Here is a 23,400-nt window from a genome sequence, read left to right on the forward strand (position 1 = left end):
TTTTGCAGGGTTTTTCGTGTTTCGTGCCCATCTAGTCATTTGAATGACAAGTCTGACCTGAGACCCACCAAAACCCCCGAAAATGCCCCTAAAGCCCCTCCTTTCCTGAGACTCCCTTGAAAATCCTCTGAAACTCCACATGACCCCCTTTAAATCTCCAAGTCACTCTCCCTTCTTAAACTTCTTTTCAACCTTGTACTCCATTTAGGTAATAGACTGAATCCATTTAGGTAATGAAATTTAGGCAGTCCCGACTCATTACCTAAATGGAGGTTTGGTGTATAGAGACTTCCTAAAACAATTGCATGAAAATATTTCTAGAGATTTTCAGAGAGATTTCCGAAAAGATTCACAAGAAATTTTCAAACAACATTGAAAATGATTTTCCGAAGAGAATGCAGAAGTAATAACATAAAAAAATGCCGATGCATTGCCAAAATGAATTTTTCATAAAAAATAAAAAAAAGCATAATCCGACTAGAAAAATACAAGACCCTATATCATGTTTCTAACACATTGTGTTATGATGTTATAACATATTTCAATAACTTATTATGTTATAAACTAGATGCAGGGTCAGGATAACTAAAATTGTAACAATAAGTACACCGGTCCTATTTTGTTATAATCAGATCAAAATTATAACAAAATATGATACAAATTTTAGTTCCAATAAAACTAGTTTCTATCATATTATGATACAATTGTGTAACATTATTTTTTGTATGTCAAAGAATTAAAACTAATTTATTTCACAATGAGTTATAAACAACATTTATAGCGTAATATTATATAATTGAGTTATAATATTTTTGAAACACCAAAGATGTTTAACATGATTATATCACAATGAGTTATAAATATCATTGGTTGTTATAATTATGTTATATTTTTGATAGAATCTTTTAATCAAAGAAATTCAAAAGGCATTACGCGTCAATAAATTTATGTGAACTCCCAAAGCAATTGCTTAAACAATTTCCAAAGCCTTGCAGAAGGAGTTACCAAACAAACCTTAGAAATTGCTTAAAAAAGTTTAAAAATATATTTCCGTACAAATTCCCAAAGAAATTGGCGAATGCATTTTTTAAGAAATTACCAATGGAATTCATAAAAAAAATACCCAAGGAATTCTTAAAATAATTGGTGAAGAAATTCGAAGATATTGCCGAAAAATGATGGAGTTGATGAAAAAAAGGAGTTTTTAATCTATTTAGAAAAAAAAATCGAAGAAATTCCCAAATTTCTGATTTTCTAGAAGCCGAACAAGAAAAGCCGAAAAAATTTTCACAGAAATTTCTAAAGTAACTACCCAGCCAACACATAGTCCTAAATATATGATGTGGAATAGGATGCTAAAGTGCAGGCGATATGCATACGCTTTAGCATGCTGTTCCACATCATATACGACTATGTGTTGACTGGATTGGAGAGTTTTTCGGCTTCCAGTCACGGAAAAGCGTAAAACCTAGTCGAAATATTAGTCATTACTAGAGGAACTCCCTTAGAAATGGATTCTTAAGGGAGTTGTTGAAGGAACTCAAAAAAAAGTAAAAGTAATTCTTGGAATTTCCAATCCCTTTGGTAAAGAATTGAATCGAATTACAGCATTTTTTGTATGACACGAAATTTTCAGAGTATTGCATTGTTCTGTGAATCCGTAATTGAGTTGTTCATGTAATGGGCTTCGAACAATAGCAGTTATCGCAATAATTCAGCGCTTCCCAAACTTAGTTTCTACGGCACCCCGACGTGATACTGGCTCGCTTTTTCTGCTCGTTCAAGCGAGCCTGCAACAGGCTGGTGAGCCGCGAATACTGAGTTTGGGAAGCGCGGCAAAAAGTAATGAGTTCGATTCGATCAACAAAAAATCAATTAACAAAAAAAAACTGTGTTTCCTGAGAGAGGCTCAGTAATACCATTTTTTCGCGCTTTGCTTTTTCAAGACGGCGTTTATTTCACCGACGAGTCGGGTCTACTGCTTCCGCTTCTGTGTGTATCGTTTCATGCTGTAGTAGCATTATCGCTCGCGGTCTTCATTCCTTTTTTTAGAATCGTTTTTGGCGGATTTGATTGTACTCCAGTAGGGCTAGTAACATATCGAGCTCACTCTCATCCGACAATGCTTCCTCGAAATTCTGTGCATTAGCTAAGATGACATCTGGTTGCTTCAGTCGCTCTGTCGTACCGTGGCGGACGTCGGTATCGTACGTTGTTTTGACAAGATTTTTGGTGCTGCTTGACCATCAGCAGTGGTCAGAGTTCATGGTAGCGCATTAGTAGTGCTGACGCCGATAATTTCAAAGAGGTGTTGTCCATCTATCATAACCTTATCGATTTCAGATTCCATCTGTTGCGATGTTCTGTATCTGGAGAATAAGTAAGTAATGCTGTGTAGCAAGGCCCTTTTTGTTTGTCAGAATCATAATCTCTTTATTGTTGAGTTCTTATCTGCATTCAACAAATAGAGATTCAAAGCAATGATTTGAAACGACTTTTATAGCGCTCACAAGTTTTTTAACATTCGGAGTGTCAGGACCGATAAGACTCAACATCTTAAAATAATATCCCCCTCACTTCTCATATTATAAACAAATTAACTCTAAGAGGATTCACATGTCGTTATGATCAGCGAATCGGTGCACATGAATAAATAACCTTCAAGGTATTACTCACACAACGCAGATTTTCGTTTTCCATTTTCCGGCATTATCCAAATTTTCACGGCAAGGCAATAAATTGGAAAATCGATGATTTTCCCTAGCATTCCCTCCTACACACACATATTTGTATGTAGATATGTATCTAGATAGGATAGATAGGAAAAGGTACTTGAGTGCCTGAGCCTGGGAGCAAAACACCGTGATATCATCCTCCAGTGATCTCCTCGACGCAACGCCGCGCCGGCGATGTGAACCTAATTGCTCAAAGAAGCGAATGCTTGGCTCTCGGGGCGGAACGGAACGAATAGACTCATATACATAATTTAACGATTGACTAGCAAAATGGGTTGTTTGTTTTTTTTCTCCTCCACTCCGGGAGATTTTGGATATGCGGGAATTTTTCTATGTCGGAAAATCAAGGACGGTTGCGGATGGGTGCTGCTGGCTGGAGCGGCTGCTGAAGGAGACAGGCGAGACGATATAGTCGTCGGTCGAGGTCTGGTGCCATTCAGTCCGCCAGTCCCAGTCCGTTGTGGTAGTTGGTTGGCAAGTGAATAAATGGCAATGACATTTACTTCAATTGCAAGACGCATTTTACTTGATCTCAGCAGGAATGGGAATTACGATGGTAACGAATTGAATTCACTGTGTTATTTTTATGATAACTAATGGAAGTGAGGTTGGAAGTTACATAATAGATGGATTGCATTCCCAAGCAACGCGCATGTTATATAGGAGTCACAGTAGGGAAAGTTCTGGTTGTAGAGAAATCGCTTAGACGTGATGATGTTGCCCACGAGGTGAGAAGACGGATTGCGGCTGCAAATCGAGCCTTTTCCGGTTTGCAAAACTAGCTAAAGTCCCGTAGGCTGCGCACGAAGACAAAACTCGCGTTGTATAAGTCTCTGAATCTTCTGGTCGCTTTATACGGCCACGTCGTTAAAAAAATGATATAGTGAAGCGAATAAATCACGGCAGGTTGCGGTGGGCTGGGCACGTAGCTCGTATGCCGGACAGGCTAAAACCATATTCGGCAAATAACCAGGAAGGGGCCAGCTGCTTCGTGATTTTTTTTCAGTTGAGGAGGACCTACGGACTTTAAACGTTTGGCGAATGTTTCTTTCCGAGTAGATTCATCGCTACAAATGGTAGCCCATCAAGTATGAAGTATCAGTTTGTCCTTTCAAACTTCTTTTCTAGTTTAAATCGACTGTATAACTCTTCGACCTCCAGTTTTTGCTCCCAGAGCTGCAATTTTTTGACAGTCAGCAATTGCGTAGTGTGTGGATGATTGAGAATGATACTTCGTTGGGTTGTTCACGAAAGCAGCTCTCGAGCTCTGTCAGTTCTCAGAAGGTGGAGTGGAAACGATCGTCGTAGTTGTTCAATTTCAGCTGAAAAACAGTAACTGAGACCGATACTTTCTACAACCATGCCTACAGTAGTTATTCCGCAGCAATTCGTCCAATCCTTCCACGAACTCCGTGGAAAGTTCATAAAAATATGTTCAAGAATTTCTGGGAGTAATAAACAATAATATTCAATAGGCACTTTTAGAATCTCCAGACAGAGTAATGAATTCCTTGTTGAATTAATTCAGGAGTTTCTCAGAATTCAGATGCACATTTCCATCAAGATTTCCACTGCCGTTCTACGCCAAATTGTCCCATGTTATATGGGATTCCCATATAACATGGGACAATTTGGCGTAGAACGGCAGTCCAGTACCGTCGCACAAAATTGTCTACACCAAAACCTGTATTTCGGAAGTCAGGGGTTTATTCATGGATTTTTACTCAAAAGAGATTGTTTGTTTACCAAAAAAAAAACCCTAAATAATCCACCTAGCGGTGATGACCTTCAAAAAACCATCTCAATCACACTCAAGTACAGTCCGGATTCCGTGGTTGGGTCACGACTGCGCCCCGATTAGCAAATCATAAACGTTCGTTGGGGCAACTGATAACTGACCCAAATAATACTCTACACGGAGAAATCAAACTACCTAATTTTTGGGTTGATTTTACTCAAAGCTGAGTATATCGAATAAACTAGTTACCAAAAATTAGGTTGTTTTCCCTCTTTCCCTCACCGATGTTGTCAAAAACAAACAGAGATGCATCTACCCAACGAGGGTCCTTGAGCCCAATAAGCCAATTTTGGGTAAATGCAGGTTTACTCAAATTTGGGTTGAATGAGGGGGGGGTCTTGGGTTGAATTTACCTACTCTTAAGTAAATGTTTTTGCTGGAGGTGAAGGCAATTTACCTAGTGTGAGTTTAATCGATGTACTCAAATTTGGCTTATTGGGCCGAACTATGCCACAATGGTCCCAGGTCCGAATCTAGCTAGACAAAATTATTTACGGCGAAACTATTGATTTTAGCTATATGGTGTCTTTGGGAAAGTTTTTCCAAAATTTGTGTCCTATTTAGTCAATAAATTGAAATTAGGGTGGTCCAAATGGTTTAAAAGATTTGTATATCAACTTTTTTGTTTTTCCAAATACACCTATACAATGTTCTACAAAGTTTTAGAACAATTAATTTGGAGCAACTTTGCCGAAGAAACCAACCTCCTAACTATTACGGTTGACGAGCTATGATTTTTTGAAGCTTGGATGTTAGGGTGGAGCTTAAAAAAATCAGTTTTTTGCTTATAACTTTTCATAGGGACATTTCTCGCAAAAACGTTGTTCCGAGCACTTTTAGATCTTTTGATTTTACACTTTTTCTCCGAAGAGGGCAATGTTATATCTCTTGAAATAAGAAAGTTATGCAAGATTTTCTCTTAAAAAATCGCTTTTCTTACATGTAAATATTTCAAAATGGCGCATACCGATTTTCAATCTTTTAAATCCATTCAAAAGATCTCACTTTCATTGTTCGATGGTGAAAAAATAAAAGAAGTGTTTTTTGTTTAAAGCGCTTAATTAATTTTTGAAAATATGTCATTTTTCATCAAAAAATGGCCATAACTTCAAGAATATACAAAATACAGGTATGATGTCTTCGGCAAAAAGGTGCGCAATTGAATGCTTTAAAATTGTCTAGAACTAAGTTTTTTTGAAGAATCAACACATAAAAACATATTTAAAAAAATGGATTTTTAACTAAAAAATAAACACTATCAACGTTTCAAAGAACCTTCTGTCAATGCTACCCTAATGAAAGGTTCCATACTTTTCTCTCTATGTTGGATTTCTAAAAACAATCGATTAGTATGTATATACTTAATATTTTGGTTTATTGAGCTTAGAACAAATAAAAATTAAAACTACATATCTTTTCAATTCAATTCAAAATAACAAGTTCTTGAGCTTTGGCTGGAAGAGAGTTTAAAGGAGAATCGCTGCTTTTCCTATTCATCAAGGAAATCACTGGATCGGATGTTAGAAGCAAACGTTGGAAGACGTCTTCGATGTTTGCCGTTCTGCTGAATTTCCTGGAGTGGAATTCTCGGAACTTTCTGATAGACTTGTTCCGAGTCTCCAGTGCTTCCTCGCTCAACATTCCAACAGGAACAGTACTGTGCTTCGCGATGGCACCGCCGTGGACCAAAATTTTGTGGAGAGTTGGAGACAGCGGATACCAACCATATAGGCTAGAATAAATTATTATTATTATCCAATTCCATTATTATTAGTTTTATTATTATTATATGTCAAACTACATCTTACCTGATATAAAGTTTCCTAGTCGTTTCCAAGTAGTTTTGGAATACTTCCACGTTGATATCACTCTTACAGTTGATAATAACTAGAATGATGTACATTCTCTCCAGTAGGTCTTCATTCAACCCCGTAATTTCGCAGATTGTACGCCATTCTTTGAAGAACGTTCGTGAGGTATTACCATCATTGCTGTTGCCACCGCTCGGTAACGGTTCGCTAATTCTGAGCCCTAGTCTTCGTTTTATTTCGGCTCGAATGGTGGCTTCTCGTTGACGGACAGCTTCGTTAGACTTCGCTACGCGCCATGTCGGTTTTTCCATTTTTAGTCGATATGCTACCTTAAGAAACAGTTCCATTGTTCGAATATAGCAATGGAGAGGGGAGAATCCACGAGAGAACTTTTCAGCGTTGGTCTCGTTCAGATCGTTGGTTGCGTCATTCAGATTCTTTCCGCTTTTCCCACAAAATGAGCAGGATTGCGAGTTTGTTTCTGTGAGGTCGTTTACTACCTTAGTATCCATCATACTTAGAATTAACGAAGAATATACAGTAATTGTCCGACCGTCTTGAAGAATTTCAGTTGGCCTCAGAATTTTTATTTGATCTCGCACTTTCTCAACTTCATTTCGCATTAGCTGAGCAGATTCCTTCAAAAAAATTAGCTTGATCGGTCTGCACAACGAAACGGAAGAAGGTAGATCATTTTTCCAAAAAATATCTCGTTCGTGCTCTGAGATTCTTCCAATTAATTGGAGAGGAACAAGAGCCATCGAAAATATGTGTGAATCATTGTACTCTCGTAATTCACCGTCTTCATCCGTTTCAACAAAGTTTTGCTTATAGCGAGAGTGATTGCTACTGCCATCGCAGCCCCACTTATAGTTAATCTCAAACGTATTACAAGCCGAACCAGCAAGAATACTTCTATGGCTTTCTATTAAGCGTTTGTTTGTGTGGTCAACTAGGGATTGGAGGGGAACTTCGGCTGCTGATGGTTTTATCGTAATACCTGAAAATTATGAATATCTCATGACTATTTTTGCATTCCCATAATTATCTGTCCATAAGCAACATAGATTCATTTCGATCATGTTAGATAATAGAAAAGATGTTTTGTGATGCCTTTATAGTGTATGAATGGGCCCTATCTAATGAAATAGAAATTACCTTCAGGATACGTCAGCTTCTTTTCCTTCAAAACCCGATTGTAGGACGGATACAAATCACACCCTTTCTTCAAATCCGATGCACGAATGTCATTGTATTGACTCTTGGAAAATCCGTTCTTACAAATGAATGCCAAAGCTTCAGTCGGTGAATACTGCTCCACTCCGGCATCACTAGACTTCATAGATTGCTTCAAGCTAGTGGCGGATTCGGGAAATTCAGAAATATTTTTGATGATCTTTGCCGCATCTCTATGTCCGGAACTTGTGGCTCTTGTTGCCGCTGCAAACATCAACTCCTGATACGGAACTTCGACGCTGATATCATGAACTTTTCGCTGCTTCGATTTTGTGCTTGAGGTTTCAAATGATTTACGCGGACGCCCTCTCTTGGTGTTCAACATCGGAAGTTCTTTGAAAGTTTCAAACCCACTCAACCAAATTTTGTTGCGCTCAAAGAAACGGTATCTTTTCCGGTTGCTCTTTTTCCATGCTGTTGTGAATTTGAGTGCGAAAAAGCATTTTCTTTTGAAGTTCTGCAGTATCAATTGTTTTGCCCTGGAACTTTTTTTTTTTATCTGTATTAACGAGATTTTTAGCCCTTGGCTAGTTCATCTCGGGACCCACGCTTTACTTCCCTTCCGAAGGAAGAACTCACATTTTGCAAGTTTGTCGGGAGTGGGATTCGATCCCAGGTCCTTGGCGTGATAGTCAAGTGTTCTAACCATCACACCAGGTCCGCTCCACGCCCTGGAACTTGTCAATAACGTACTGACACAAAGATGTTGTAGAACTATCGGTAATGAATTGTTCAGCCAATTCATGGAAGGCGACTTTAAGACCTGGTGGAAAATTTAGTTAGGGAATCTACTTCAAAAGTTGAGAAATTCTGTAACTTACCAACTGACATCTTGCTTTTTTCTGTGGAACGATAACGCACTAACCAAAATTCAACAGCATGCATGCAGAAAATCATGCTCTGCTGACTAGGCTTCTTTGAACTAGGCTACTTTGATCTAGGCTACTTTGATCAGCATTCCTTTTCTAATCGGGTTACATTGTCACTCAAACATTGTTTTCTCAAATATATTTTTATGTGTTGGTTTAAAAAAAAAAACTTTGTTCTAGATATTTTTAAAGCATTCAATTGCGCACGTTTTTGCCGAAGACATCATACCCGTAATTCGTACATTGTTGAAGTTGACTGTTTTTAAAAATTCAACATATAGAGACAAGTATGGAACCTTTCATTAGGGTAGCATTGACAGAAGGTTCTTTGAAACGTTGATAGTGTTTATTTTTTAGTTAAAAATCCAATTTTTTTAAAATATGTTTTTATGTGTTGATTCTTCAAAAAAACTTAGTTCTAGACAATTTTAAAGCATTCAATTGCGCACCTTTTTGCCGAAGACATCATACCTGTATTTTGTATATTCTTGAAGTTATGGCCATTTTTTGATGAAAAATGACATATTTTCAAAAATTAATTAAGCGCTTTAAACAAAAAACACTTCTTTTATTTTTTCACCATCGAACAATGAAAGTGAGATCTTTTGAATGGATTTAAAAGATTGAAAATCGGTTTGCGCCATTCTGAAATATTTACATGTAAGAAAAGCGATTTTTTAAGAGAAAATCTTGCATAACTTTCTTATTTCAAGAGATATAACATTGCCCTCTTCGGAGAAAAAGTGTAAAATCAAAAGATCTAAAAGTGCTCGGAACAACGTTTTTGCGAGAAATGTCCCTATGAAAAGTTATAAGCAAAAAACTGATTTTTTAAGCTCCACCCTAACATCCAAGCTTCAAAAAATCATAACTCGTCAACCGTAATAGTTAGGAGGTTGGTTTCTTCGGCAAAGTTGCTCCAAATTAATTGTTCTAAAACTTTATAGAACATTGTATAGGTGTATTTGGAAAAACAAAAAAGTTGATATACAAATCTTTTAAACCATTTGGACCACCCTAATTTCAATTTATTGACTAAATAGGACACAAATTTTGGAAAAACTTTCCTAAAGACACCATATAGCTAAAATCAATAGTTTCGCCGTAAATAATTTTGTCTAGCTAGATTCGGACCTGGGACCATTGGGTTGCGTCAAAAGAACTCAATTTTGGGTAGTTTGGCGGTTCCGTGTTGACAGCGGACGAGAAATACGTCACGAAACACTCGCATACTTACACAGACGTGTTGTGTATAGGCTGCGATGCGAAGGGGGTCAGACGTCAAACTCGTTTTGACATCGATTTTGACATTGACAGTGCTTTTTGGTTGAGTTTCGCCCCAACCAGTGAACATTCAACCATCGAGACAGCCCATTTATCGAACCCCCACCGAACAAATCTAGCGTAACATTTGAAAAGGGCCTATCTGCAAAATGTAAACAAACCCGATTTTTCACTATTCCTATCAATATCTACCTAAGCTATCCCATAACACCTTAATCAATGAGAAAAGAGCTATTTTACCCGTATTTTAAATAAATTTTAAAAGGGCCTATCTGAAATTAAATAATCTTTTAGGGCCTAACTGCATTCAAAAGGGCCTAACTGAAAATTACCTTTCAAATCAGATAGGCCCTTTTGTAAATTTTGATTATTTTTCATATTTTTCAATAATTTTTAGTAGTTCTTTAACTTTCCTTGAATTATAGATGAAAATAAATCCAAAACATTTCAAATTAGCTAAAATTAAGAAAAAATAAAAGGGCCTAACTGAAAATTTTCCTTCAAATCAGATAGGCCCTTTTGTAAATTTGGGTTATTTTTCATGTTTTCCAATAATTTTGAGTATCTCTTCAACTTTCCTTTAATTATCGATAATAATAATCCAGAATAATTAAAATTAGTTAAAAATAAGAAAAAAATAAAAGGGCCTAACTGAAATTGCCGACGATAAAAGGGCCTAACTGAAAGGGCCTAACTGATTTTTAGATTGTAAAAGGGCCTATCTGCCGTTCATGTTAAAAATACATTATTTATGGAATTTTTGCTATAGTATGATGCAAATAATGCACAGAACCATGAAGTAGATTCCCATATGTATCAATAGATGGAATAAAACACCTAAAAAAGTCTTTCGTTTTTAAATAGGATTAACTAATCTGGGAGGTAATCTTCTCATGCGATTATCTCAATGTTTACGTTTTGCAGATAGGCCCTTTTCAAATGTTACGCTAGAAATCGGCACTGTGCCATGTTAATGAATATCGCAACGAATCCTGCTCAGGGTACAAGCATTCATGTCAGTTAACTGGTTCCTTTTTTGTTGATATTCTTTAACATTACCTCAGGCACCTAAAATTTGTCCAGATAAAACGTCGCGCGGAATGATAAAATTTTCTTGGATTTCATTGATTGGTACAGTAAAATGTTAAGCTAGTGCTGCTTCTGTATATTTGCAAGATCCACTGTATACGTTTTCCCCATACCAAATTTTCCCTATACTGCATGATTTTAGAGCCTAAAACTCCTTAAAACAGTCGCCATCTTTAATTTTGGGTCGCCATCTTTGATATTATGGTCGTCATTTTTTTCAACAAATCAAACCAAATTATCCCTGTATTGCATGATTTTAAGCTCAAAACTAAAAAAAAAACTACTGTCATCTTGAACTTTGAGCCGCCTTTTTGGATATTGCCAAATATACCCATGTTACATGGTTTTAGAACCAAAAATTCTTTAAGCCAGATTCCATCTCGAATTGTTGGGCACTATCTTGCATCTTCTGGTCGCCATTTTTGAACTCCGGACATTTTCCCCTTGCCAAATACATCAAATTGCATGGTTTTAGAGGCTGTTTATTACAACTGCCATCTTGAACTTTCAGCCACCATCTTGGATTTTGTGTCGGCATCTTGGATATTCTGGTCGCCATTTTTGGACTCCGGACATTTTCTCCCTACCAAATATACCCACATTACGCAGGTTTTGAGTCCAATACTCCATGACATAGCTGCAATCTCGAATTGTGGGTCGCCATCTTTGGTTTTAAATCACCATCTTGAATATTCTGGTCACCATTTCTGAACTCTAGACCATACCAAATATACCCATATTGCATGGCTTGAGAGCCTAAAACTCCTTAAAACAACCGCCATCTTGAATTTTGGGCTGGCATCTTGTATATTCTGGTCGTCATTTTTGGACTCCGGATATCTTCTCTATGTCAAATATACTCATTTTGTATGGCTTTAGAACCCTTGAAACAGCTGCCATTTTGAATTTGGAGCCGCCATCTATGATTTCGGGATATTTCTTGGATATTTCTTGGATATTCTGGCCACCACTTCTGGACATCTTCTCCATACCAAATATATTTTTATTAACCCTGTAGACATCGGAAAACACACTGATGGTAACCCTTTTTGATGTTTTGTTTTGTTTCTGCGTTCCGTTTCGCACCGTTCCATGAGCAGAATGACGTTTGATCCACTTTTAGTTTGAACGATGTGCAGATTAGAGGGGGTCAAATTAAAAAGTGTTCAGATTAGATGAGGTCTAACCAACGGGGCTAGACGGTATGACCCCAAAACGTGCAGCGAGGTGAGCGTCAGCTAATGCACGAAGAAGGTTAAAAACAACTGCCACCTTGAACTTTGGGCCTCCATCTTGAATTTTGGGCTGCCATCTTGTATATTCTGGCCATCCTTTTGGTCATCGAACATCTTCTCTAGGCCATGTCTTTGGAACCTTAAATTCTTTAAAAAAGCTGACACCTCGAATGTTGGGCCACCATCTTGGATTTTGGGCAGCCATCTCGGATTTTAGGCCGCCATCTTGCATATTCTGGTCGTCATTTTTGGACTCCGGACGTATTCTCTATACAAAATATACCAGTATTGCATGGTTTTAGAACCTAAAACTCTTTGAACTGGTGCCATCTTAAATTTTGGGCCGCCATCTTGGATTTTGGGCCACCATATTCTGGCCGTCATTTTTGAACTCCGTTCATCTTTTATATATCAAATATACCCATATTGCATGGCTTAAGAGTCTAAAACTCCTTAACACAACCGCCATCTTGAACTTTAAGCCGCCGTCTTGGATTTTGGGCCGCCATCTTGTATATTCTGGTCGCTATTTTTTTACTTCGGACATCTCCATACCAAATAGACCCATTGCATGGATTAAGAGCCTAAACCTTTTCTAGTTGTGGGTGGCCATCTTGGATTTTTGCCCGACGTCGTGGGTTTGTGGTTCCTCGTGATGATTTCCGCATAAAATTCGGCAACCATGCTAAAGTTTACAAAATTCGGTGCAATTTGATGTGCCGCATGATAGAATTTGGTTCAGTTTTATATATGATCAGTTCACCGGTGCTGGTCCGGATCACTAAAATGACCATAACTCCGGAACGCCTTGAACGATCCGCACCATTTTCAATAGCAAACAATGCGTTTAAATTCCGGTTCGATGTGAGCTGTAATCGGTGAAATCAGTAAATTGGAAATGTGCTAAAAGTGAGCGAACTTTTTTGGGCACAGACATACACACACACACATACAGACATCATCTCTATTCGTCGAACTGAATTGATTGGTATATGTGACTCGACTCTCCGAGCCATCGATCGAAAATTCGTTCATTGGGTGAACATATAGCCTTTCAGTACACTTTGGTGAAAACACGAGAAAGGCAAAAAGGAATTAGTTTATTGACTAAATACATGGCAGATGCGCCAACTTGGTCAAATTATTGGGGGGGGCAAAGCCTGCTTTTTTGTATGGGAAAACTAAAAAATCGTCAAATATTGGGGGGGGGGCAAACCTAAGCTTGCCCCCCTTAGTTGGCGCTTATGCTACATGGAATTTAAAGTTTGCTGAACAGTGCAGGAAATGTGAGTGGTTAAGAAAATTCAAGGTGATACCATGCTGCCCATGCTCCCATAGTTGACGTAAGCGCCACTGTAGTTTTTAACAAACTTTTGAAATTTTAACAATGAATAATGAAAAGTTTTAGGATTTTTTTCACGTCGTCATCAAGCTAGCGATTATATCTTGTGCTCTTTCGAATGAAACTTGTCACAATTATGAACATGCGATAGATATTAGCTTGTGAATGCTGACGTTGGCAATGGTGGGTACGTCGACTATGCGGATCATGGGAAGCATGGGGAATTTCGAAGAGAATCAAAAAGAGTTTCAGGCAGAGTGCAAAATGTTCAAAGTCATTGACTGAAAACAGCACGAATTTGAATGATTCTGCACTGAATATTCAAAACAAACAAATTCATTTTCGCTCTTGCTCTTCACACCAGGGATGCCATATATACAGATTTATCTGTATTATACAGATTTTTGAGCATCCATACAGATTTCGATTTATATGAAATACAGATTTTTGAGCTAGAGGAGCTATTTTATTTTTGTATGGGGTACAGATTTTTCACCCAAATTTTGTATGGGATACAGATTTTTCAAAAAATCATCTGGCATCCCTGCTTCACACAGCCAATCAATTCGTAGTCATTGAATATGAAGCCGTTCAAGAAACATCTTCATAATTACCTACGATTATGGCTACGATTCTTGCCAAAAACACTCCACAACAATCAAATAGGAAAAGATATGTGTAAAGCACCATTAAATGTAACCGAAACGTAAATATTTTATCAGCAATTTAACACTTTGTAAGATGTTTACAAATATTCATTCACTTTCATTCAGTTGACAAACGAGTATCGAGCAGCTGAATATGAATATGTAGGCAAGTGCATGACAATTGCCGCACGGTGAACTTCAGCTTGCCTGCTCGAAAATTTTGCGCACTGGTTTCAGGGGAGATTTAAATGGGCCTCATGGTGTTTCCTAGGGCACCGGGGGACGTCCAAGTGAGCTCCATAAAGGTGTCAGAAGGGCTTCGGGGGAAGTCAAGGTGTTTAAGTAAGGTTTTCAGTGAATTCAGGAAAATTTCACGGGGTTTCAGGAAATTTAAGGAAAGCTTCAAAGGGATTCCATGAGAATTTCAGGGAATTCCACGGCTACAATTTAGTTTGAGAAGTCTACAGAGGTCTCAACGAGTTTCTAAGAATTCACAAAGGGATTTTGATGCCTTTCAAGGCGTTTCAAGGATTTCAGTAGAGTGTAGGGAGGTCTCAGGAGAGCTGCCTGAGATGATGCAGAGAGTGCACTACATCAATGGGTAGGGTGTTAGCTACTGCCCGAAGAAGGTTTAGTATTCTAATGTTGAACCCAAACGTTCGTAATCATTCTCTACATCCAGAGAAGGCACATCATTTTATTGGCTTTTTGCCAAGTTTTGCCCCGAGTCGGCAAAAAGACGACCCATCTATGTACGTGACTCAATTTCTCCCGACAACATCAACGCAGCAAATTGCAACGTGGATACAACAAGCCTTAGCACTAAATTGCTTCCACACCGCAATCTGGGGCCAGGTGGTATTAATTTAAAACCAGCTGATTGCCATCGTGTTGTTGTTGTTGCTGGTGGGGATTTTACCTTGACCATCCTCAATGCCATTGGACGACGTCGTCGGCTGGAGCAGGTCGAGGTTAGCTGAATCTACATTTTGCCGGAAGCTATAGTAGTGCAGGGTCACACGCGAAATTAATGCCTTGCTATATGTTCATCAGTGCCACTGTTGTTGGCACGGCTAGGTGGATTGGTGTCGGTTTACTAATTTTTGGCTTATTCGTGTGAGATAGCAAAATAATTGGGGAATGGTTTATACCTGGGGATCCTAGGTTTATGATAGGAGATATTTAGATTTTGAGAGGAGTCTTAAACTGGATCTTCTCAAATAACGAAAAATCTCTACGAGAAAAATCTACTTGGATTGATATACCCATAACCTACCGTTCAACTCACCTAAGTCCTAAGGTACCTTATTACCAGCTGCCTACACAATGTTGCTTGCCAACCGCACTCATCACTGACTGAAAGGAAACAATTTGCTATCCATCCGTCAATCGGAAAAGGTCTTCCAGCATCTGTTTGTCAAGTTTATCGTTTTCAGAAGCAGTTTTTCCTCCCGGTAAGCTGTTGCACAACGCCTCTATTCAACCTAGTCTTTCCTCAGTAATAACTGCATTGTGTCTGTCAGATTCCATCATTTCTCTTCCCGCGCTGGATGACTGTCGTCATTGAAAACTATTTGCTACTACTATTCATACCCCTCTTGGTAGATGCACAACAATGTTCCTTTCACCCGAGACCGCCCTCACAATCATCGTCGCCGTTGTAGTGTAGGATAATGTGCAACTTGCAGTGCACGAGGACAGACAAAAAGGTGCACGCTGCTTGGAAGATAATTTTTCAATTTAACCTCCCGCCACCCACCACCTCACTCAAGTCGGCCTCCGGCTTCTTCTAGTAGCAGGTATGTAGTCACTCTTATAGACTGAACAAAACAGTTTTATAGCACTCACTCCAGCAGCTGACTGGCTGTTCTTCAAGTGGCAGCATCTAGAGCCAGAAACGCATCCCAGCAATGCAATTTCATTTGCAAATTTATTGAATTAATCTGCTTTTTCCATCCGCTAGGTCGGGAGTGGATTTTCTGAATACATGCTGGGTCGCCGGGAGCGCTCGCTCTTGACCTTCTCTAGGCCACAATATAATCGAGAGCAGCCGAGAAGGGGTTTATTGAATTTGAGAATGGGGACTTATTGTTCGTGTTTTGTGTTTAAAAAACATTGATGATGCATCCTGTACTCAACTGAACTGAAACTGAAACTGAACTGAAACTGAACTGAAACTGAACTGAAACAGAACTGAACCTGAACTGAAACTGAACTGAAACTGAACTGAAACTGAACTGAAACTGAACTGAAACTGAACTGAAACTGAACTGAAACTGAACTGAAACTGAACTGAAACTGAACTGAAACTGAACTGAAACTGAACTGAAACTGAACTGAAACTGAACTGAAACTGAACTGAAACTGAACTGAAACTGAACTGAAACTGAACTGAAACAGAACTGAACCTGAACTGAAACTGAACTGAAACTGAACTGAAACTGAACTGAAACTGAACTGAAACTGAACTGAAACTGAACTGAAACTGAACTGAAACTGAACTGAAACTGAACTGAAACTGAACTGAAACTGAACTGAAACTGAACTGAAACTGAACTGAAACTGAACTGAAACTGAACTGAAACTGAACTGAAACTGAACTGAAACTGAACTGAAACTGAACTGAAACTGAACTGAAACTGAACTGAAACTGAACTGAAACTGAACTGAAACTGAACTGAAACTGAACTGAAACTGAACTGAAACTGAACTGAAACTGAACTGAAACTGAACTGAAACTGAACTGAAACTGAACTGAAACTGAACTGAAACTGAACTGAAACTGAACTGAAACTGAACTGAAACTGAACTGAAACTGAACTGAAACTGAACTGAAACTGAACTGAAACTGAACTGAAACTGAACTGAAACTGAACTGAAACTGAACTGAAACTGAACTGAAACTGAACTGAAACTGAACTGAAACTGAACTGAAACTGAACTGAAACTGAACTGAAACAGAACTGAACCTGAACTGAAACTGAACTGAAACTGAACTGAAACTGAACTGAAACTGAACTGAAACTGAACTGAAACTGAACTGAAACTGAACTGAAACTGAACTGAAACTGAACTGAAACTGAACTGAAACTGAACTGAAACTGAACAACATTCAATATGAAATAAAGAAGGTAATACATACCCGGTTTCCTGTCAGAGATTGATGTAAACATATTAAAACAGGGTCAGGGAGCTATTTTGAGCACTTGCTGCTATCAATCAATTTTAAGTTTTCAAATTTAGAAAAATGTATTATTTTTTTCTGATTTTATACAAAGAGCTCCTTTTTCTGAACCACTATGATTTTTTTTTCAGATTACAGAACTTCATGTTGATACCTAAAATCAATTTCATGCAGATTTTTTGAAATCACCTTTTGGTTCCCAGGCAATAGAACTCATGAAAATTTGGATTTCGGCTCAGTTTAGCATGAAGATTTAGAATATGGAATTATCTCAACACCGCCAAAGAAGCCAATTGACATTGATTTTTGTTCGTGCCTAGATACTGTGCTTATCTCACCATATTCCAAAAGTCAAATCAACTGGTTTTAAATTAACTGAGTTATAGCAGTTAGTGCCCAAAATAGGTCCCCATGCCCAGAAGCTTCATTTGAGACACTTTTAAATTTCATTAGGAATCTAAAATTTATGATGATAACGATAGGAATTCACTTTTTCTTCTAACCTGCTCGCTTGGAAAACCCCTGAGGATCTCTAGAGGTTCCATCCCGAGTTTTTCCATAGATTTCCCGGGTTTATTCCCCATTTTTTTGCGATATCCCGCGATTCATTTTAACCCTTATGTGGCCGACAGGGTACCTGGGTACCCAGCACCCATTTAAAATACACGGTGTAGAAAAAAGCAACAAGTTTGTCGGACACATAACGGTTAAGGATTTTTCCATGATTTATTATAAAGTTCTCTCCGGAAAATCGTGTAGAAATCAACAAAGAATTAGAATAAGAATCGTGACAGTGCCGGAAAATACTAAATAAAAACAATCCTGGAAGGGGAACGTAACATAAAGGCTGAATTTCAAAAGGCTTAATGCACTAAAGACTGAAACAAACTGTAAAAAAAGGCTAAAATTACAAAATGTTGAAAATTGAAAAGGCTGAAAATACGAAAATGCATTACTAAGTAATAGCACTTCTGTCTTTCTTGGGCGTTGCATTCCAACTGTTTCAAAAATTTCTTGCCCGAACGCGAATCAAAAGCGTCACCCTTAGCATGATCTTGCTGATTACCTATGCGCTTACCGCATAGGCTATATGGACCTTAGTTATTTTTTTTCCTTCTTTAAACACGAGCTGTTCTTTCAAGTCATGTTGTTTCGGAGATCGTTGTTATCACAGCTGCTAACTTGGCTGCTTTAAAATATTCTTAAGAGAAATAACTTACTTACTTTGGGAAACCATGATTTAGAGGACGGTTAGTGCATCAAACATCAAGCTCAAGCATAACCAATGCGAGTGCCACAGGTTACGTACAAAAGACTGAATTACGAGAGGCTGAAATAACGAAAGGCTCAAACACGAAAGGCTGAAAATACAAAAGGCTGTATGCATCAAAAGGCTGAAATTACATAAGGCTGAAATAGTGTTTCGACTAGTTTTCAAACGCACCAGCCTTATGTTACAGTTTCTTCATTTCAGCCTTTTGAGACTCAGCCTTGTGTTACCATCCCTAAAGACTAACCTCAACACTAACAACTTAGACAACCAGACGTATCACTCCGATTGGGAATAATTACATACACTCATTGATTTTACGATCTATTTGGAAAATTTATTGGGGTGGTTTCGACTGGAATTGATGGACTAAGAGTGTGATTCGGCTTTAACAGTCAACAAACTTGCATTGATTACTTTTAAATCTTTGCCGACGTTTCAGTCCGGGTAGTGGATCTTCTTCAGGGCTCGATTTAAAATCAACAAGTTAAAATTTTGTTTACTATTTGTAAAATGTCGGGTTTAAAGGGGTTAATCTTCCTCCTCTGGGGCATTGATCAGGATGATTTACCCTCTGCTTACGGCCAGGGAGTTTTTCGATGTTGCAAGGGACTAAATTGCTTGACTACTGTTTGCCAACTGTGCTTGACACTGTTTGCCACGCAAGGTTCCTAGTATGGCGTATCTTTTAATGTATTGTCCGTCGATTACGCAGCCGTGGCACTCTCGCATATGTTTTAGTTTTGCTTAAGCTTGACGATTGACCGTCCTACTGCCGCCTAGTTCATGGTTGTCCAAACTAATCCATTTTGGGGGAACAATGTTCCCGGAATATGCTTCGGTTACTATGTTCTGAATCGGAAAATTTTGCGATTGGTCATAATGCTATGGATTATTGAATGCCTACATTACTTAAACAGTATTTTTTTTAAATAGCATATATTTCAAAGAAAAGAACATCTCTGATGAAATTGCTAGTAGCAGTAATGACAACAATCTCCAAAACAACATGACTCGAATGTACAGTATGACCCATAAAAAAATGCGACATTCCATTTTTTGCGGTATTTCATGATTTTTAATGAAAAATCCAAATGAATTAAACTTTTTTGGATTAGGATACAATAAGGAGGTCATTGTCATACAGGATCTCAAAAATATTTGTCGAAATATTCATTGGTTTCGTATATGGGATACCTTATAATTGTTAACAATTTCTAAATAAAATCAAGTTTTCCTCTAATTTTCAGAGCCAAATGAACTAAGATAATACTTTTAAACACATGGAAACCATGAAGAAATATGTAATCTTTATTACGCCCATGTTTGAAAAATATTTTAAAAATAATTTTAAATGTTTAGGAAACAAAAACTAAAAAAGGTGCTACATATTAAAAACCGTATTTAAGATAAATTAATAAAAAACTTAACACTGTTTGAATATTTTTCAAAACAATTTTTTGTCGATGAAGGCATATAAACCTACCTTTATGATAGGTATAAATACTAAGTACTTAAAAATAATTTCTCATTCTTTATCATTTGTCAAATAATTCAATTTTCAGAAAATGTCTCTTAATTTATAAGTTAATATTTTTTTCGTTCTTGTCCGACGAACCAACGAACTCCTGAAGACCTTATCCAGCCATAAAAGTACTATTTTGAAAATAAAATTTGAAAAATTAATCCTGTAAAATCGGCCTCTGGAAAATTATATCCTTAAAAAACGGCCTCTGGCGCGTGGATGATTTCGACATCCATATGTTCAACGTTATATTTCCAAAGGTATGCGCATGAAATCAGTCTATGTTCCTTTGCCATTATCAAATAAGTGGCTCTACTATACTATCCAATAGATACATGCACGGTTAATCAGTTCGAAGTAGGGGAACGATGACTTTGAAAACTGTCGCATTTTTTTATGGGTCATACAGTATAGCTCATGTTTAAAGAAGGAAAATTTAACGATATGAATATTATCAGTTTCTATTTGTGTTCGTTGGTATGCTTCTTCACTAAGATCAGCTTCGAAACTAAGGCGTTCGATTCACGTTCGGACCAAGAACTTTTCTTCATTATGGAAATTTTCCTGTTTTCCTTTGGCATTGAGTAACTTTGTGTCTGTTATACGATGTGCCAAAGCTGAGAAGCAGGCTTTGATCTTAGTTCAGGTGTTACTTCAAGAAAAGGACGAAGTGCTATAACTTATATTATGCATTTTCGTATTTCAGCTTTTTGAATTTGCAGCCTTTCGTAATTTCAGCCTTTCCTATTCAGTCTTATGAAATTCAGCCTTTTTTGCCATCCCAGTGCCACGGCTGGGTAATCGACTAACATGCATTTTTTTAAATAGACCGTATAAGGCATCGTACACAAATTACGTAACGCTATAGGGGGAGGGGGGGAGTCTAGCTTAGCGTTACGAGCCATACAAATTATTTTTGGTTTTCATACAAAAAGCGTTACAAGGGGGAGGGGGGGAGTCTGAAATCGCCGATTTTAGCGTTACGTAATTTGTGTACCATGCCTATCAGTGTATGATGGGAATAATGAGTCTGTTTGAAAGTATTCCTTTCGACTAGCTGGAAGGTTTCTCGGAAAATAGTTTCGAAGGAAATTTCAGCAGAGCTCCCGCGAGGAACTCCATGGAATCCCGATGTAATTTTGTTAGTAATGATGTATTGAATTCAACGAGGAGCTTCGGGTGAAATTTCGCAATGAATTTGTACGCATCACTCAGAAACTGGAAAACTGCAGAAATCCCGCAAACAAGATCCCAGAATAATCACTGTAATGAATCTCAAAAGCCTCTGAAAGAAATCTCCGATAGAACTTGAAAAAAATCCGGTGGAAACTTCAGGAGAGATTCCACGAGGAACTCTGGGAGCGTATCCAGGCAAATTTCTGGATAAAATCCTGGGAGGAACTGCTGGAGAAATACAGACAGACACACCATGCTAACAGCTCTGGAGCCAAGTGTGCATTATTGACTTTTTTGGGCTTTCTCTCAGAAGTAAACATCTGCGATGATAATGGCAGAAACCTGTTTTCGTTTAGTTTTGCAAATCATCAATTCAAATTTGTATTTGCCGGTCGAACTAGTTTTTCTGAAACTACGAAATGACTTCAGCTGATGGCGCAAATCAGATACCCGCCCAGTCAATGAAACGTACGATCACAATCACATGATGCCTCACACAATGCGCTTGAAGAATAATGTCTTCCTCTAAAAGCATTTCATTGTCGTTTTCGATTGCCAGTACCAGATATTGCACAACGAATAGAACATTAGTGTGTTGACGATGAAAAGAAAAGCCGTGCATTTGTTCATGGAGATATCGATTCGATCTTGTGTTTACTAAATCATTAAAAATACACGACATGATAAATCCCACCGGAGTCGCTTTGAAATCATTATTGATAACCCACTCGTGTTGATGTCTACTGCAGAAGGTATCATCAAAGATTGCCTCGTGACGATTCGCCCCATATCGACGAAGTGGCTCGTGATGGACCTCTTGAAACTGGAACAGAAAAACAGTTTTAAAATCTTGATTGCGGATGAAGCGCAAGACGTCCATGCTTGTTATCAACTGTTACACGTTGAGTATAGACAAGAGTCACGAGTGACGATAAAGTATCAGTTTGGAGGATGGCACAGTTTGGAGTGATTACGGCTGCTATTCATTGTTAAAAATGATTGATTGTAAAATGCAGTCAGGTCAGGTACAGCTTTTGGAAAGTATGGTAGATAACAATGGCCACATACAACATTGAAATTGTTAATAGCAACAACAAAAAACATGTATCGTCGTGCGGGGCTTTTTTATACACTTTTTAATGGTTTTTCAACTTTATGACATTATAACTCCCATAATAGTGAATGTATTTCCACAATTTTTACACATAATAATTGTGAGTATGTATGTAGGATGCATGCAAAATTTAAACTAAATCCATCAATAAACAAAAAAGTTGCCCATACACCAATCGGAGACATCTCATATAGAACCAAAGGGGGGCTACTTTGGACATTTATAATTAAAACAAAGCTGCAGTTAAAATTCCGGGTTTATTTAAAATACTACTTTGTACCAGTACTGTTGTGTACTATATCATACATGATTTCAATAAATATATGCGTTTTTAGGTGGTTCTGTGCTACCTTTGGTATTATGAGCAGCGCGATATTTTAATATAGACTTAAAGGCTGTCTGGGGGCCATCAATCCTTTATTTAGGTTAAACGGTCATTTATAATGTGTATCGATACAAATATTCGATTGTATATGCTACGTCGATACTTTTTGCACGAATTTAGCAACCCTCTGAAATTTATGAACTGTAGAAACAATGCTTACAGAGCAAATGTTCTGATACGTTATGTATATTTTTATGGTTCATTCGATGTTTTTTCGCCTCCTGACAAGCAATAAAGGGTTTGTTTGAAAAACAATTTCAACCAAATGAAGGGGAAAATATTGCGTCATAATAGTCCCAAAGACATCAAACAGATTTGAACCAACTTTCAAATTCAAAAAATCCATATTCAAAAGTGTCCAAAGTAGCCCCGTGTTTCAAAAGTAGCCCCGCACGACGGTACAACAAATCTCTATCAAATGATTTGAAAAAAGTTTGAGTTACTCGGAGGATGGATAGCAGTACGGTACTGTAGATAATTTCGTTTAATTTTTTCAATGCATGTTGTCAACTATTCAATCTGTATGACTCCAGTAAAAATACAAACATTATTATAGTAACGAAGTATCAAAGTCAAAATAAATATATTAACAGCACAACCCGAAATCGCTTTCAAGGAGATCAGCAACATATGGATAAGTTTCATCTTACCAAAAGAGTTACTGAGCATTTGCATAAAGCATAGCATAACATGGTGAACC

The 23,400-nt window shown here is 37.8% G+C and overlaps 2 protein-coding genes across 21 annotated transcripts in view; one reads left to right on the plus strand and one right to left on the minus strand.

The window, feature by feature from the left end:
• Nucleotides 1-23,400, plus strand: part of LOC109412368 (sodium/hydrogen exchanger 3) — a 325,551-nt gene that overhangs the window by 132,550 nt on the left and 169,601 nt on the right. The window lies entirely within an intron of this gene.
• On the minus strand, nt 5,506-6,915 carry LOC134287043 (uncharacterized). Its single transcript, XM_062848753.1, has 2 exons — nt 6,342-6,915; nt 5,506-6,265 (listed from the first exon to the last, which is right to left on the minus strand). The coding sequence occupies exons 1-2, from the start codon at nt 6,857-6,859 to the stop codon at nt 5,956-5,958; spliced, it is 828 nt and encodes a 275-aa protein (XP_062704737.1). The 5' UTR covers nt 6,860-6,915; the 3' UTR covers nt 5,506-5,955.

Source organism: Aedes albopictus, chromosome 2 (genome assembly GCF_035046485.1).
Source record: "Aedes albopictus strain Foshan chromosome 2, AalbF5, whole genome shotgun sequence".
Classification (NCBI taxonomy): domain Eukaryota; kingdom Metazoa; phylum Arthropoda; class Insecta; order Diptera; family Culicidae; genus Aedes; species Aedes albopictus.

Excerpts from the sequence above, each read along its gene's own strand:
- LOC134287043 (XM_062848753.1), bottom strand. The coding sequence starts at position 6,859 with ATGATGGATACTAAGGTAGTAAACGACCTCACAGAAACAAACTCGCAA. Across the intron at positions 6,266-6,341 it reads ACTAGGAAACTTTATATCAG|CCTATATGGTTGGTATCCGC; the intron begins GTAAGATGTAGT and ends AATTTATTCTAG.